Source organism: Ylistrum balloti, unplaced genomic scaffold (assembly GCF_031769215.1).
Source record: "Ylistrum balloti isolate Yb309-2 unplaced genomic scaffold, AGI_CSIRO_Ybal_v1 Utg371092, whole genome shotgun sequence".
NCBI lineage: Eukaryota > Metazoa > Mollusca > Bivalvia > Pectinida > Pectinidae > Ylistrum > Ylistrum balloti.
Window position 1 is genome coordinate 108,030 of NW_026782602.1, and position 16,958 is coordinate 124,987.

At 34.1% G+C, this 16,958-nt stretch overlaps 1 protein-coding gene across 1 annotated transcript; it reads right to left on the reverse strand.

Moving 5' to 3' along the window:
* Window positions 1–1,793: 1,793 nt before the first annotated feature.
* Window positions 1,794–13,863, reverse strand: LOC132560658 (uncharacterized). Its single transcript, XM_060225324.1, has 3 exons — window positions 12,718–13,863; window positions 6,653–7,495; window positions 1,794–2,060 (listed from the first exon to the last, which is right to left on the reverse strand). Exons 1-3 carry the CDS (start codon window positions 13,861–13,863, stop codon window positions 1,794–1,796), a joined length of 2,256 nt encoding a protein of 751 aa, XP_060081307.1.
* Window positions 13,864–16,958: the final 3,095 nt, after the last annotated feature.

Consider the following 16,958-nt stretch of genomic DNA (forward strand, 5'->3'; position numbering starts at 1 on the left):
CTCTACTGACTGCGGTGGTAAAATAAACACAAGGGGATTGAATATTTACAGAATCACCAAAGAGGCGATCGTATTAAAGCCATGAAATGTCGACTTCCGTTTGATGGTTATGCCGAGTTTTAAAACACTTTTCACTGTCCATTCACCATTTTTCTCCAAGTAACTTTTCCATGTCATTTGCATACAACTGCAACACAACCTTTGCCTGATCGTAGCCCCAAGGGGTCAGAATGACGTCACACGACTGTTCATCAAATGGAAAGTTCGACACATCCGGGTCATATTTGACCTTCAGCAAGCCTCCTGGTCTCCACGAATCTTCGCCTTCGTACGTCACTTGTGCTTTATAGTGATCCTCGCTGACTGGTTAATTTTTTCGGTCAATTTTGTGTTATAGAGTTCCGGAAGCCATATTTTAGACTGGCCTACAATTAAGTAGGTCAAACCCCCGTATGTTGCCGGCGTCCACGTGAGAATTTCGTCTATCCATTTAATATAAAGTATCACACCAAGGGAGAGAATTTCATTCATGGAACTGCAACAATCTACTGTAATCAGTTCCAATGTCACGTTGACCTTGATTGGCTGTGAGAAATCATTCTTGAGTGGTCGCATTGTTTTGTATGAAATGATATTCCTTCAATTATTGTGCCCCGGGCCAAAGTACATGATACGATCTCGATTTGTTTCGAGTCACGGACACGTATAATGAACAAAACTCTGCTATTAAATACGATAGGCTATTGAAGGTGGCACTTTGTAATTATTTTGCTCTTGAAATGTACTTTGGTAATTAATCGCAGTTAATTTATCGTATTATGACAACTTTCACGCCTTTATCTGTACCCTTTGGAATACAAACGTCACCGTAAGCACGATATAAAAGCGGGATCTCAGGTTTCATTAATCTGTAACCCAACTACCCGAAAAAAAAACAATAGACTTAGGTTACATCAATGTCAAAACTAGATTTGTTTACAAATGATATTGATTGCATTTGAAATACGAAAGTCCTTTAAGAACAAGTTTTAAAAAACTCGAGAAGATGGATCCTAACGCCACAACGCATATGACATTTTTCGTGAAAGCTTTTCGAAAAACAAATATAATTTCCTCTTTTCGTTCCAATGTGTATTAAGGATATCGGCACAAAAAATAGCGATTATAATATAAAAATATATGAGAAATAATTTATCGTACGTTTTTACCACTGGGGTTTCTCGTCTGGAGTATCCTGTCCGAATGTTTGTTCTGTCTTTATCGTGTCTGTCTGTTCATCGCTCGCAACTGTTCTATTTTTACAACTTGCACATCGACGTTTATGTTGTAAGCGTTTAAAAATAGCCAAGAGATACTTCGGTATCGGGTCGTTTTCCGGTTTTTTTTTTTTTTTTTTGTAGAAATAAAGTTGAAATAACGTGAGAGCCGCTATACCTGAACTTATGATCATGGACAAAATACTACGAAAGGACGGCTACCGGATCATAAATACTGGGTAAGCTGGCATTGACCATGCTGAGAAACCGGAAGTATGGTATTGATCACGTGGGACAGAGGAATTCTAGAAAATGTCAGTTTGAATTGGACGAAGCTAATTGATGCCTCTGTTGACGCTACAGCAGAAGTCGACTCAATGGCATACTCTCCACTAGTGTCGTAATAACTCAAGCCTATATTCTTGTTACTTGCAGCCGGTAAAACCTCAGTGACGTCATAACCCCAGGGTGTCAAATCGACTGAGCATGTCTGTGAACCAAAGGGAAATTTTTTCACATCTGTTCGACATTTGACTTTCAGAAGACCTGCCGGTTTCCAATGTATTGTTCCTCATTGAAGATCGTCGCCCGGAAGTGGTCATTACTAATCGGTCGAAACTGTTCGGCCACAATCACATTATACAAGTTTGGACGCCATATTTTTGTTTGGTTCACAACAAGAGATTGAATTCCGCCATACGAAGATGGCGTCCACGTGAGAATGTCGTCTTTCCACACGATGTTTGGAGCTGCTACTAGACTCCATACACCAGAAACAGAATTATAATCATCAATATTGAATAACTGAAATGCAACATTCACATTAATGGCGTCGCTTTGTGTATTATTGGACGAATATCTGGATTATAGCCAGCAAATATCGTATCATGTAGATTGGTCACATGTTTCTATATTTGATCACTACATACATGGACAATGGTCACTAAGATAACAGTATAAAATCCAATGTCCATCCTAAACGTATCTTATAATCCTTCTTAGCGATATGAAACATGTTAATAGTTCTGTACCTTGGACCATGCTTGTATTTAGTACAGAGAGGATTTCAATACATTCACTGAGGCGTAATAAAACTAGTCGCACGTTATCACATTATGACACAATTCTTATCTGTTTGGACATCAAGAAATCAGATTTCAAATGCCCCATGCTAAGCTATGATCGAAATGGTCCGTGATAAAATATGACAGGAGGTATTTCAAAAATAAATAACTACTATTCTGCTAGTTTAGTGTCAGACAACTCAAACATCCGAAAAAGGCTGCTGATAATTTGCTCTACTTTCAGTCAATAATAGTAACTCTAAACGACCTGATATCAGGATATTCTCCAGTGTCATGGCTTTTTTTATGGAGCAAAACACTTTTGAATTCCAATTGCTTTGGATAACATGCGTGTGGTGGTCCTCTTGTACTTTGTTCAAGTAGGCAATCACCAGCTTCTACATGGAGACCCCGCCTCACAGTGACAATAGCTAGGAAACAAACAAGCAGATAAGCCATTCCATCCCTATCCTGAGCCTTGCCCTGAAGTCCCTATAATTGAGAAGAGAACCTACGCGACTATTACCTGTGGTATCTAGTACCCGGTATACGACTTTATACATGAATCTGTCGCTAAATTGAGGAGTTGTTTGTGTGCTTTGGATGTTTGATATAAAATGGAACACCATAAGAAAATCATTCCCTCATTGGAATATTTTGGAATTTCTGTTTTCTTTTCCTTTACGTCTTACATGGTAATACACTTCTCTGATCCTTGGCCTTCGTAGCTTGCCCCTCTAAGAAAGAAGAAACATTCTGCGATCACTGACCGAAACATTCTTAAGCCAATGGTTTGCTTAGATATCATTCTCGTGAATAGAAGCAATATGAACTCTACTGTTACATTATAAAGCTCTCAATTTGCCATAACACCTAAAATGTAGACATATGTATCACACGCCGATAGTTAAAATAACGATATAAAGACACGCCTTTGGGTTTTGTTTACAACACTTTATATACAATTTTAGTTTCAAGATCGATTTCATTTTTATCTCTTTTGCATTTCGCCATTGACGCCAACATAAAAACAACATTGCAAACGAGATAAAAAGTTATTCTAAATAAACCAAACGATGCTTCACTACTCATTTCATTCGTTTGAGAGGTCTGTTTGCAGAAAGAAAACAATGAGTGATCTTAATTTCTTACTTTGTAGTAGCTCCTACTAAATTGATATTTTCACGCATGTTCTGTACAAACTAAGGTTTTTGGAACGAGTTTGATTAATAGCGGCGTGTATCATACAAGGACACCGTCTTCGTGTAAAATTGGCTATTAAGAGGACGGAAAAAATAAATAATAAAATAAACAACGATTCATTATGTAATTAAACACTTTCCTTTTAATAATTTGAAAATTACAATCTAAACTTGGTCGCCTTTCGGTTATTAGCATCATTGAAGAGTCCAAGAATGGACGAAAGAGCTCAATGAATCCATTAAGTTCATTATATGGTTCTATTGTGTTTAATTCTAAATATGTATGGCAATATGTTATTCACTTGTGTATCTAAACCTCCCTTACAAACCATATACAATGCCCAGACAGTAGCGATCAGTCACTCCGACCATCACGGAATAAACATCGCTAAGAAATAAAGAGTGAAAATTTATCTTCGTCATAAGCTTTCTGAATAACCAAGATGTCAAGTTTGCATACAGAATGAATACAATTTCTCAATATTCTACGTAATGGATATGAGTTTGGGTGCTTTGGAGAACACCGGTAGAGCCATTTCGACACCAAGCCTCAAGATTAAAAGCATTTCCCCCATAACAAGAAGACACGAATTCATCTCGAGTCCAAGAGGGAGCGAATTTGTCCGAAATAATTATTTTTGATAAAGACAGAACCTTTCCTTAGAGAAACCAGTCTAGACATGCGCCATTACCATCTAGCTTTGTTCTGGAGTGTTACAGGTTAATCATGACTGGAGACGGATTGGTCTGGTATTCAACTTTCTAATAGATAATCTGATGGGATGTTGGGATATTTTAAGCGAAAAACAAACAAAAAACAAACAAAATGATAACTATGAAGTCACCAATATGTACAATGATACTTGCTATGTATTGTAAATGCTATTTTGGCTGACAGCAAAATAATATATTTTCAAATTTAGTGTTTTCCCAAAAATGTTCATTTTAGTTGGCACTTGATTTCTTCTATAAATCTGGTTCACAGAAACCACTATAATCCATATCAAATTTTATCTGTAGTTCATGGACATATACATTTGTGTATTTTGAGTACCCGTGAATTCAACGAAAATGAAACCACCACAGCAATGAATGACTTTACAGTATTCCAAGTTACCATATGCCTGCAGCAAGAAGAATTAGAACCTTCTTTTTTATGATTAATTTCATATGTAGCAATTAAGAATCAATGATGATTGTAAGTATAAACAACAACCTTCTAGCCTCAGTATAGCAACACATAGTTGTGGTAGTCACAGCGGCTACTGCACCAGCCATATCTTTCATAACTATGCTGTGTCAAAACGTCCATAGATTATACTGTCAGCTACGCGTAACACAAAATCTGAATACATATCTAGATAACTTGACATTTTGATAGTCCCAGTTTTGCATATCGTAGTTGCGTTTTAAATTAATGACTAACGAGCAATGACGGAAAACCAAAATCAGGAGTTTTTGTCCCCATAGAGAAGGACGGCATCATGGTTTGACACTGATACATGTCGTGTTATACCGTAAAAGTGTACGGCTAATTCATAATTATCCGTTTTATATATTATACATGTTTTTGAGGAGAATTCAAACAATTCAGGACAGAATTTGAATAAATGAAAAACTACATTGAGACTCCTGAAAATGTACCCGAAGAATAAAACCAGGCGTTCCAACAGGAAAAACGAGAAATGATATTTGGCGGCGTCACCTTTAAAGTGTTATGTGGTTTTAAAACTGTTTGAAAACCAATTTTTCTTACGATTAGGTACGATGATTTGAACTGGAAAAATCTTATCATAAGGTTTATTGAGCATGAAAAAATATAAGTAACAAACGCAACTGACTTAATAAACCCAAACTTTAATTATCCACTATACCAATGATACATCAATTTTAATTGATGGTTAAGGAAGCTTAATCTTTGTCTTATATCATGTTCTTGACAAAAGTGTTCCATTGGATAACAAACAATACATTAACACATTTTGGTCAACTAAATAATGACTCAGGTTAAGAACAAGTTATTCCATAGATTAGTACTGCTGATCAACACTGGTAAATGCACGATCAAAGGACGATCATTTAAGTATATTTACAGTTACGCTGCTACCTACTATATATAAGGCTATGAAAGCTATGAATTGGTGTGGATGAAATAAGTTCAGATGATATTTTGTTGTGGAATTTACACTAACGCTGGACTTCTGACAAAGAACGTGTTTCATAGATTTTGCGTTCACTTCGTAACACACTGATTAGCCGAACCGGTTCCAATCGGCTGGTGTAGCCGCATCACTACACCGTCAACCGTGATCTTGAGCAAACGGGCTATATTTCTTATTGTGGTGTGTTGTTTTGACAACCAGAGTGATCTCGCAGCTTAGTCTTGCTGAAAGCTATTCTTTCTGTACTAATTTTCACCTAATAATATAATATTTTTGAATCAAGTAAAAATAAAGTTAACTAATCTTAGAAATAGAAATATATAGACAGCGGGCTTCATGCCATATTGATATATATGCGATAATCTATATGTAGAGTATTTCTGCTGTTGATTGTCTTGAATGTCGACATTAACAATAAAAATCAAGAAAACAAATAGAGTTTTTGTGGTAGTTGATTCTGGATTTGAAATACTGGAAGTACACTTTATTAGAATTTATATCTAGAAATGTTGTTTTTTGTACTTTAGAGTGATGAGAATGATTCGTGAACTGATTGATGGTTTGGTGGTCATTTTCATTCATAACTGTGGTTTGATATTCTTTTGTGGCTGTAAAAATATAAAAATACTTACAAATGACCAACACGGATGACTGCACCAAATATGTCCCTAAGATGATGTTAAGTAAACTGTTGCGGCTATTGTACCAATGACGCCTGTAATATATATTACACTTATATAAAATATGTCCAATACTTCAACAACGGTTTTCCATGTAATGACATGATTGGAAATAGAACCTCCTTGAATTTCCCCATCCGTAACAATATCTGGTGTCACCTTCTTCCTGCCAACACAGGAGAGACAGGAGATGAACTTTACAAGCCAAAGTGGTACGGGAATAATTTCGTCTCTGTGAAACATTCGTAGTTGAAAGCAATTCAAAACTGTTATGATACCGCTAAATACAAGAGCTCCAAAGGTCACGAATGAGAGTGCTGCCATTGGATTTGATGTCTGAGGTAAAGCAGCGTTGATGACCATCATAAAAACTGTGTATGAAAGAAGCATAGTTAAAGTGTATCCGGACCGCTCTCCACAGTCACATGGCAAGATGAAGACGAGTGGGTTGAGAAAGCCAAGGAAATACATTGGAATTACCGTGTTCACTATGTGATAGAGTGGAATTCTCTTCATTTTAAGGCTGACAACAAAAGCAAAATAGTCGCCTTTCCTTTCTGATTTCAATCTAGTTTCCATTACAGTCCATTCACCATTTGCTTCATAATATGTCAAATCGAGTTGTGAAGCAGTTGCAGACAGGACTATATCATTGGCAGTATACATCCAAGGGAGAATCTCCATGTAACAGTTCTGAACATCAAACGGAAATTTAGTTACATCAGGCGTGCATTTGACTTTCATTATTCCACCAGGAGACATGTAAACATATCCATTATATGCCACAGTTACTTTGAAATTTCCGCCTCCGATGGCTTCGAAGGAATCTGCAGCTTTTACGTTAAAGAGTTCCGGTGCCCAGATTTTAGATTGAGGGATAGTAATAGCGCCCATGTAGCTATTACTTGCAAGGTCCCAAACCAAAGCTTCATCCACCCACTGCATTGACAAAACCACCACTATTTCAAGAGTACCAGAAACTTCATCAAAGTTGTTGATAGCAATCAGATATCCCGAGATCGATATATTTAACGCATCGCCTGATGTGGACATTGGATGAACTTCTTTTGTATAACCAGATATTATGGCATTGTAAATATCCTTCTGAACTGTTGAAGCAGCAAAATCCGCCTCTTGAACCCACAAAAGTAATAGAAATACTTTCAAAATTTGAGAATTCATTTGAAGTCTATTAATTCTTTCCTTATGAAGGGGTAAATGGACGAAATATTTCTGTCCTTTTGAAAATTAGCTTGACTGGGTTCGGAAATGATTTGAAATTAATTTAAGGTATACTCTTTGAGCGTCTATTGTCACCTCATTGATACGAATCCTGGTATCCGTTCCATCTTTATAGGTGTTTTGTTTACGTCCATACGTCAGTACATAGTCGACCTGATCACTGATCGTTACGCTTGATAGACATAGGATCTATGTTGTTTAGTATAAGAAAAAAGATCTACCTGTTCGAATGATTATATCAAATAACTTATATTCATTCACCTAGTATTTTCTTATTCATACTACGTGTTAAAGAGATAGATTAGACTTCGAAGTTCAAACAAATATCTTTACTACTTTTGTGACTGAGTCATTTGCATGCAAGCTTAACAACTTAACACATATAAACTATAACGACAGCAAAGCAGGACATTTCGCCATTTTCTTATCAATTACATGTACAATTAACGGGCTTTTTCAATTGTGGTTTTATAAAAAAAAAACTCAAAGTAAATCATACGTGATTCTTAACGAAAATCGCGAAGTCTAGTTTTCTATATCTTTATTTCATTTTATATACATTTTTGTCAAAAAACGAAACCATTTCCGATAACAAAAATATGTTCTCTCGAAAAATAACAGTGTCTTACGCCATTTGTCTTTATGTCTCAAAACGTGCCAATTATCAAATACATCAGTGCGCACTATATTGTGAAGCGTTGACCATTATTTCTAAAAAAGAGACAATGATACATGTTTCATACACCTCATTTACCATATTTACACAAAAAAGTTGAGTCAGTGGTGTATTTTCATCTCAATAATTTACCATCTTTATACAATAAATGTTTGAGTAGACGATATATCTTTTATCAAACTCATTAACCATCTTTATACAATAAATGTTTGAGTAGACGATATATCTTTTATCAAACTCATTAACCATCTTTATACAATAAATGTTTAAGTAGATGATATATTTTTATCAAACTCATTTACCATCTTTATACAATAAACGTTTGAGTTAATGATATATTTTGTAGAACTTATTTACCATCTTCACACTATAAATGTTTATCAAAGACAACAGTGCATACTATATTGTGAAGCCATGACCATTACTATACAAAAAAGTTTAAGGCAATGACTTATCTCTATGTAAATCATTTACCATCTTTATACTATAAAAGTTTGAACTTGTAGTATATTTTCATATAATCAATAATATATTATATTACATAAGCAAGGATATTTTTCTTTTTTAATTTGAAAGCTCAAACTGTCGTGGGGATCCTGTTTACATTGACAATGAGTATCTATTGGTTATGTAATTACATGTGATAAATTGATAATATTGAATAAATGAGATATTGCGATTATTTCAACATGGTGCGGATCTAAAATAAAAGACTATGACGTATAGATTTCTATAAAAACGTGTTTTGACTGTCCTGTATATCATGCAGATTAACTGATATGTCAGGATTTTGATGGGACGGATAGTTACTGATGACAATTGATTTTGTTTATAAACGTAAAGGTCATTGAGTTTATCAATGCTCTATCAGAATGGCCGCGTAAACTAGAATTTTCTATAGTGCTCATGGTCTACGGATTTAAATATGTATTGTTTTCATATCGTGTATGTTTAGACCTCTGATCTCTGTTCATTCATCAAGTATTCATTGATAGATCTTAGCGAGAGAATATCATCCCACAACATTAAGATTACAAAAAGTAATTTTTCAGACTATTATGTGGTGTTAGGAACTGACTGCAGGCGAGTCATGGTTCTTTAAGTGAGTAAATTAAGCCCGGTGTGTGTGTACATTATTATACTGGACATTACAAATAATACATGGACGCAGCCGAAATAGATACAATTCTCAGTAATGTTATTTCTTGTACAATTTAAAACGATATATGATTTTAGTCTGGCACTATCTTAATTTCATTGCATAAGAGTTAATCAGAGATAGTTCATCAAATAAAGCAGAACCTCGTTATCACGAACTCAAAGGCCTCGATTAACTCGAACCATTTCATTGGTCCCATTTTAACAATACAAAAACAATTGAACACACTTAAATCGAATACTCGGCAATTTCGAAGTTTTCCCATGGTCCCGTCGAGTTTGAAATAACGAGGTTCGACTGTGTATTATTTAAGAAACGAATATTCAATCAATTTTATCACATGATCGATACGTAAGGTAAATACTGTAGAAAATGGACATTTCCACATAAACACTGATTTAATTTCCACTCTTAATGTTCAGTCCTCATTGTTACATAATTGTTACTTCACGATACAACTTGTGAGTGTGATGTAATTTATCCAAACATGGCGTAACCATACGTTATATAACACATGTGTAATACGAAAAAAAACACAAAAAAAAAAAAAAAAACAAACAAACAAAAACAAAACAAAAAAACACAAGAATAACAAGACGTTCGTGATAAATTGAAGCATTGATAATTTTGTTGTTATTGTCATTTTTTGAATTTGTGGGGTTTTTTTTTTTTTTTTTTGAAAGTCATCTAAAATTCAAAATTAGAACAAAAGTATATATACCTTGATAAGTTCCTCCCATACATATGTGTTCTACTACTTGAACACTTTACACGTAATATGATCAATAAAAATGTGTAGAAGTACAATGCCAATAAAAAGACGATTATAGTGATATAATCGAAAATGCCATTAAAAACTATACTGTTGTTTTAAGGGTATATAGATATAAGGAGAATGATGCGTAAATATGTAGTACAGAACAGGTCTGTATGATATAGTTTGCAATCACACCGAGAGCGTGGAAAACACGTCTATTCTCAGGTATGACCGGGTGCAAACTACACTCGATATTGTAACGCACCGTCGCACATCACCTTCGGGACGAGTTGACATAATCGAGCGTGTCGTGATGGCCAACTCGACAAAGATAACGTCAACACAATGTGCATCCAAAGATCCTTTTCCACAACACTGTTATTGGAATAGGGGAAATAACTCTATTTACTAGACATCAAGGAATACTTTTGACGGTAGCATCTGTAAGACTGTACTACAGACTCACGTGAGCAGCACCAAATAATAAAATGTAAAGACACAGAAGAATCAGATAAGGAATTAAACTGCATCATACAACTGTTTCACCTTTCTAGGACTCACCAGTGATGTTAAGAGCCTAAAATTTAAACTTAGGAGGTGACTGAAAAAAATGCAAAACGAAAGAATTTTTAAAATCTAGATGCACTAGGTTTTAAAAGACCTAGTGATTTTGTTGTTCCGATTTGAACCGGTTGTCCTGAATGAGCACGATAAAGAATAAATGTGATTTTTGTCCTTCAGCCGTTGAATTTTTTTAATGCAGACAAAGAGAAAAATCGTTTATGATATTGATAATCGGTTCCGGTTTCTATAATGACATGTTGACCTTCTAATCTATATTTATTTGTGATGAATATCTTCATATCCTCAAATAAATAGCGCTTCATCTGGTTAGGAGGTCGTGCATAAGTATAAATTGTATGTTTAGCAGATAAAAAATACCTATATGGAAGAATCAGAAGACATAATGTATCTATAACTATAACTATACCATGCATTTAAAGTATCGGTACAAACTGATATGAATAGATATACTACCTGTAATGACATCTTGTTTATATCCTGACAAAAAGGACAGATAAATGATAACTGCAAGGTATTTTCGTTAAACATAAATTTTCACAAACATCGCGCCACATAAAAAGTGGTTTCCAATGATACTAATAGAATGAGTGGTTTTGATTGGTCAGCTATATATACTTTATAACTGCTAATGAATATTTAGGATTATCTGGTTTTCTGTCAAAAGAATTATGCATCATTATATTTTACAAAAACTGGAGATAACATTAAAGATAAACAGATTTTTTCGCTTAGATAAACAGAAAAACAAAAAAAACAAGAAAATACCAACCAATGAAAAACATTATATAATCAAAACTAAGAATAAAAATGGGACAAAACACGAAAAAAAAAAAGAATCACACGGAGTCTCCTCAACAAGTACTAGGAGAATAAGACCAAGTGTTCCGGACAGTAAGCGTCTTCTGCTTCATCGACGACATTCACCATGCAAATATTGGCCAATTCAAGTAAGTAATGTCACGTTCTCAAATGAGAACTAAGTATAAAACAAAAGAACCAATAGGCAAACAAACGAATACACGCATTACGATTTCTATATTATACAAATTACTGAAATCATTAATTTATAACATTACATAGCTCATAATGTTTAATCATTAAAACAAAATCACAAGAATGTAAACGATAATACAATTGTTTGATGGGTTTTTAATCAAATGCTGCTAATCCAGTTTTCCAATCAGCCATATATTTTATACTTAATTGAATAATTAATTGATTGTTTAATTAAATAGCCGATCAGTTTAATTAATTAATCACACCATAATTATGATATTTCACGCTCAATGACTGAAAAATTGTTTTACTATTAGTAATGATATATAAGTACAGAGTATGTGTATCATACCAATATTTTTGTTTTGTTTTACGATACCTGTCATGAAATACCCACAAAATATAACAAAAATGTTCATCTTATTTTGTACTTGCCATATAAAAATGAATATAATGTCAGATCATTAATAAAAACTAATAAATATAGATATGGGATTTTCCAAAAAACGTGTATAATTTTTGTATAATTATACAATGTATACATAATACAATTTCTTGTTGATTTTAGAGATATGACAAATTACAAGTTTATATATCTTGGAGACATTTTTGATCAAAGAAAATCAATTTCTTGTTATTTGGCCCCTTTTCCATCAATGCATGTAATGTTGCGCAAATAAAAACGGTTAAAGCATAATTAATGTTCAGAGAAAGGAACTAAATAAAACAAAATGAAAAAAAATGGAAAGCTTATCTTCTTTCTAGGAAAGCAACAAATAATTGTCGAGCGACTGTTACTGATACAATGGAGCATATTTTGAATGCGGATAATTATCAAAACTCCATTTGCATTAAAAATGACCCCATATGCTGACCTATGTGGATATAAGGTAAATTGTTGCAACAATAGTACCAATGGTAAAAGTAATGTATATTACCTTAAGATAAAATATATCTAATACGTCAACCACACGTTTCCAGGTAACTGTATCTTCGTCTTTGTTAAATCCCGAACCAGACGTTTCATCATGCTCTTCGATAGCAGTGATACCCGGGTTCACCTTTCTCTTACTGACACAGGCTAAAGTTCTTGACAGTTTCACAAGCCAGTTTGGGACAAGAATGTTTTCGTCTCTGTGATACATTCTCAGCTGGAAATTGTTTAAAATAGTGATAAAACCGCTAAAGACAAGCGCACCAAAGGTCACGAATGAGAGTATAGCCATCGGGCTGGACGTTTGAGGCAAGGATGCATTTATCACCATCATAAATACAGTGTATGAAAGAAGCATTGTCAAAGTAAATCCGGACCGCTCTCCACTGTCACAGGGCATGATGAAGACAAGCGGGTTGAGGAAACCAAGAAAATAGACCGGAATTAAAGTGTTCACAATATGATATAATGGTAGCCTTTTCAGAGTTATGCTGATAGTTAGAAAAGGATAGCCATTTTTCAGTACAGCTTTAATTCCACTAGCCATCACTGTCCATTCCCCATTTAGTTCGAAGTATGTAAAATCGAGTTCAGAAGCAGTAGCACTAAGGACAATATCATTTGACATATACATCCACGGAAGAATTTCAAGAGAGCAGGTTTGAACATCAAATGGAAATTTGGCAACATCAGGCGAGCATTTAATTTTCATAATACCACCTGGCATCATTTGAACATCTCCATTATACATTACACTCACTTTGAAACTTCCACTGCCGATCGGTACAAAAGTATCCGCAGATTTCACATTGAAGAGTTCTGGTGCCCAAATTTTGGATTGTGGGATAATTATGTATGCAACATTATTGTAGTTTGCTACGGACCAAGTTAAAGCCTCATCTGTCCATTGTAATCCTAAAACAAGGACGGTTTCAAGTGTACCAGCAACTTCGTCGAAGTCATTAATTGCTAACAAATAGCCCATGACTCCTATATTCAGGACACTGTTGGTTGTAGAAACAGGACGAACTTCCTTTGTATAACCGGAGATTATGGCATTGTAAATATCTTTCTGTGTTGTGGAAGCCGCGGAATCTACAACTTCAAAACACGAAAGCAATACAAAAAATATGAAAAACTTTTTCCCCATTTCTATTTGGCTAATGCTTTTTGCTGTATGGTATCAACATGAACTGTAGACTGCAGTAGACTTAAACCACACATTCATACATATATACATATCTATTTAATTCATTGGCGATTTGAGATCTTATTAAGTTAGATTGCATACTATTTAATATCTAGATAGAAATCACGATACTCGTCCGATCTTTAACGCTGTTTTGTATATCTCCATGCATGTATATGCAATCACTTTATCAATGTCAACGATAGACAGGCTCGTTAAACGGATGACCAATGTTATTTAGTGCGACAAAAATAATCCTACACGCAGTCAGTTTATAATTATGGTTTTCAAAAGCTCGTTTAATTCTAAACAAAAGATGGTTTGTCAAGAGACACTTAAACTTATATATATTGATTTTTGTTAATGGTGCATTGATTTTAGAAACGTTAATATGAAACCTGTATGGTTTTGATTCGTTAAGTATGCGATGTAATGAATTATTTCAAATGAAACACTTAGACTACTGGCACAGTATGGGCTATTGTTCAAAATCATCCACAGCACGTGCTGATCACAGGGTGAAATATTATAAGGCTTATTAAATCTCATTAAGATGATTGAGATAGTGATTTCTCTTTGATCAATGCTGCGTTTCATGTTTTTTTTTTTTTTTTTTACATAATATTTTTGTTATAAATAGTGATTATCTCCATGTAAATACTACTGTATGGCACATGTGGCAGAGTCTTTATGTAAACGACACTAGGTCACTGCGTTGCTTGTCCTAAGTCTATATTTGATTATGTATGTGTTATCTTTTAAACATTGAAAACGGAACCAACTATCCCATGGTCGGTCAGATTCAATAATATTATTTAAGTAATTTGGGGACTGACAATTCAAAACACTTGACCTCACATAGGTGGGGGAGGGGCTCTTATTCAACACACATTTACCGCACTGTCACTTATCGTTCATACACTTATCATCATAATATGTATGTACTGCACCTATATGTGCATTAATTTCACAAACATTTCAATAACATATTCACGATTCACTCAAACTCTTCTCACATTGTACTTTTCTTTATTTACTTACTTAGTTATATATTTATTTATTAGATATGTATTTGTTTTCGTGTGCTTGTTTATTTTGTTTTTAATTTTTGGTTTTGTTTCGTGTTTGTTATTTTGGGGGATATACATAATTCATTGGAAAACTAATGTAGAAATATACATTCATAGTTATGAGCGATGAGATTTTATGGTCCAACTCTATATTTCTTTAATTCTGAGTCACACTTTCGAGTTATTTGTACTAAATATACGTTAAATATTGGTGCAATGATGGTAGATAAAATACTGTATAGTCGATTATTTTCGCGGGGATGATATTTTGCTATTTTTGTCCAACGTTAACAGGACTGAGGACAATTGATCTTTGACATAATGCGAAACGTGTGTAGTAGATGTGAATTATGGGTGGACATTTAATCAACAATATTGAGGATTTCGAAACGTTAAAATATCGATTTTGGTTTAGAAAATTCTCTCAAACAAGAAAAGGAGAAAACACAAATATAATATAGTATAGAATAAAGATACGCAATTATCCTTTTACCTCTTTCAATATCAATGTAAAATATCACTAGATACCATGATTAAGTCTTTGTTTCATGATATCTTACCGTATATCTTCAAATAACAAATCGCTCTTATTGTCTTGTACGTTGAATTCAGGTTAACATATTATCTTTTAAATAATATAATTGTTAAATCATTTCTTCCTGTCTTATAAATCAAGCTAGATATAAGCTTAGAGATATACATTTTATCTATCAAGAATAGATATGTTCCATGTATCAATTATTGCTTTAAAACAACCTCATATTAGTATATACATGATATTTGTTTTCGTGAAGGGTTCGTGATAAGATACATCCTCAATTTTGTTCTGCGTGTGATTGAAATATTTATTACCTTGTATCAAATCTCGAGAAAGTTGTGCGTGCCATGTGTAGAAAAGAATGCGTTGAAATGTGAGCACCCATTATATTCTACATGAAGAAAAGTAGTTCTGATAACAATGCATTTAATCACTCGTAAAAATTATATGGTCAGATGAAATATTGGTTTAACGTGTCGTTTAATACATGGTTTTATACTATGTTTCTATAGAATGAATTGAGAAGCACAACGATTTTTCACTCGCCCACCTCCTGCATTGAAAACATGATACATCTTTCCTTTGGTCATTCAGGAGATGTTTTCTTTACACTGTGACCTAAGTATCAAGTGAAAATTTCAGTAGAACTTCAAAGGGGTTACATAGGTATATCCTACGCACCTGGCGTTCGATGCATTTTAGATTTACAAGTGTTTAAGTTAAGGCGGAAAAATCATTTGTCATCTCATATTCTAAAGTACAGAATGCATGAATGAAAAATGAATTCAATTAATCGCAACTTGAAATAAATTTATTGAATTTCTTTGGATAAATAGTGATTTTTCTTTCCTAGGATTTAAAGCATCTACAAACACTTCGTTTTAAAATTTATTGGAATTTTCACGTTCAGAGAAAATGTGAGAGTAAACGGGTTGTTGTTTTTATGAAGGATTTGTTTTAGCAATTAACACTGACTGTAAACATCGGATTGTGGGCTATTATTCACTAACTTTCAAATCTTCAGCAAGCATTTTGCTTTAGTATTACCAGCGCCAATGAATTGTATTACAGATGACAGTATCAACGTGTGTATCTTATTTGTGTCCATCAGCATACCAATTAAGAAAGTCATTCTTGAATATATTAGCCTTGACAATCTTGTTTAGATCTCAAGACGCTGGATTTGCATCACAATCTAGATTATCTTACCTTAAATAAGACTTGGAATTACGTCATCAATCCTCATCGTCATATGGGAAACGCCTATCCAGTGCTTGGGAATAGTGACCTGCTATGATTAGCAGAAATCGCATATTTCTGATTCAGCTGTGGAAGGGTCATTAACAAGATAAGTTATCTATGAGATTTGGTCTGCGGTATCCCAATGAACTGTGTAGGAAGCAACAAGTTCATTCATTAATTTAAATCTGTTTCTTCCATTTTATGTG

Excerpts from the sequence above, each read along its gene's own strand:
- LOC132560658 (XM_060225324.1), bottom strand. The coding sequence starts at position 13,863 with ATGGGGAAAAAGTTTTTCATATTTTTTGTATTGCTTTCGTGTTTTGAA. Across the intron at positions 7,496-12,717 it reads TAGATATATTTTATCTTAAG|GCGGATTTTGCTGCTTCAAC; the intron begins GTAATATACATT and ends TGGGTTCAAGAG. Across the intron at positions 2,061-6,652 it reads TCGTGACCTTTGGAGCTCTT|TTATTCAATATTGATGATTA; the intron begins GTATTTAGCGGT and ends GTTGCATTTCAG.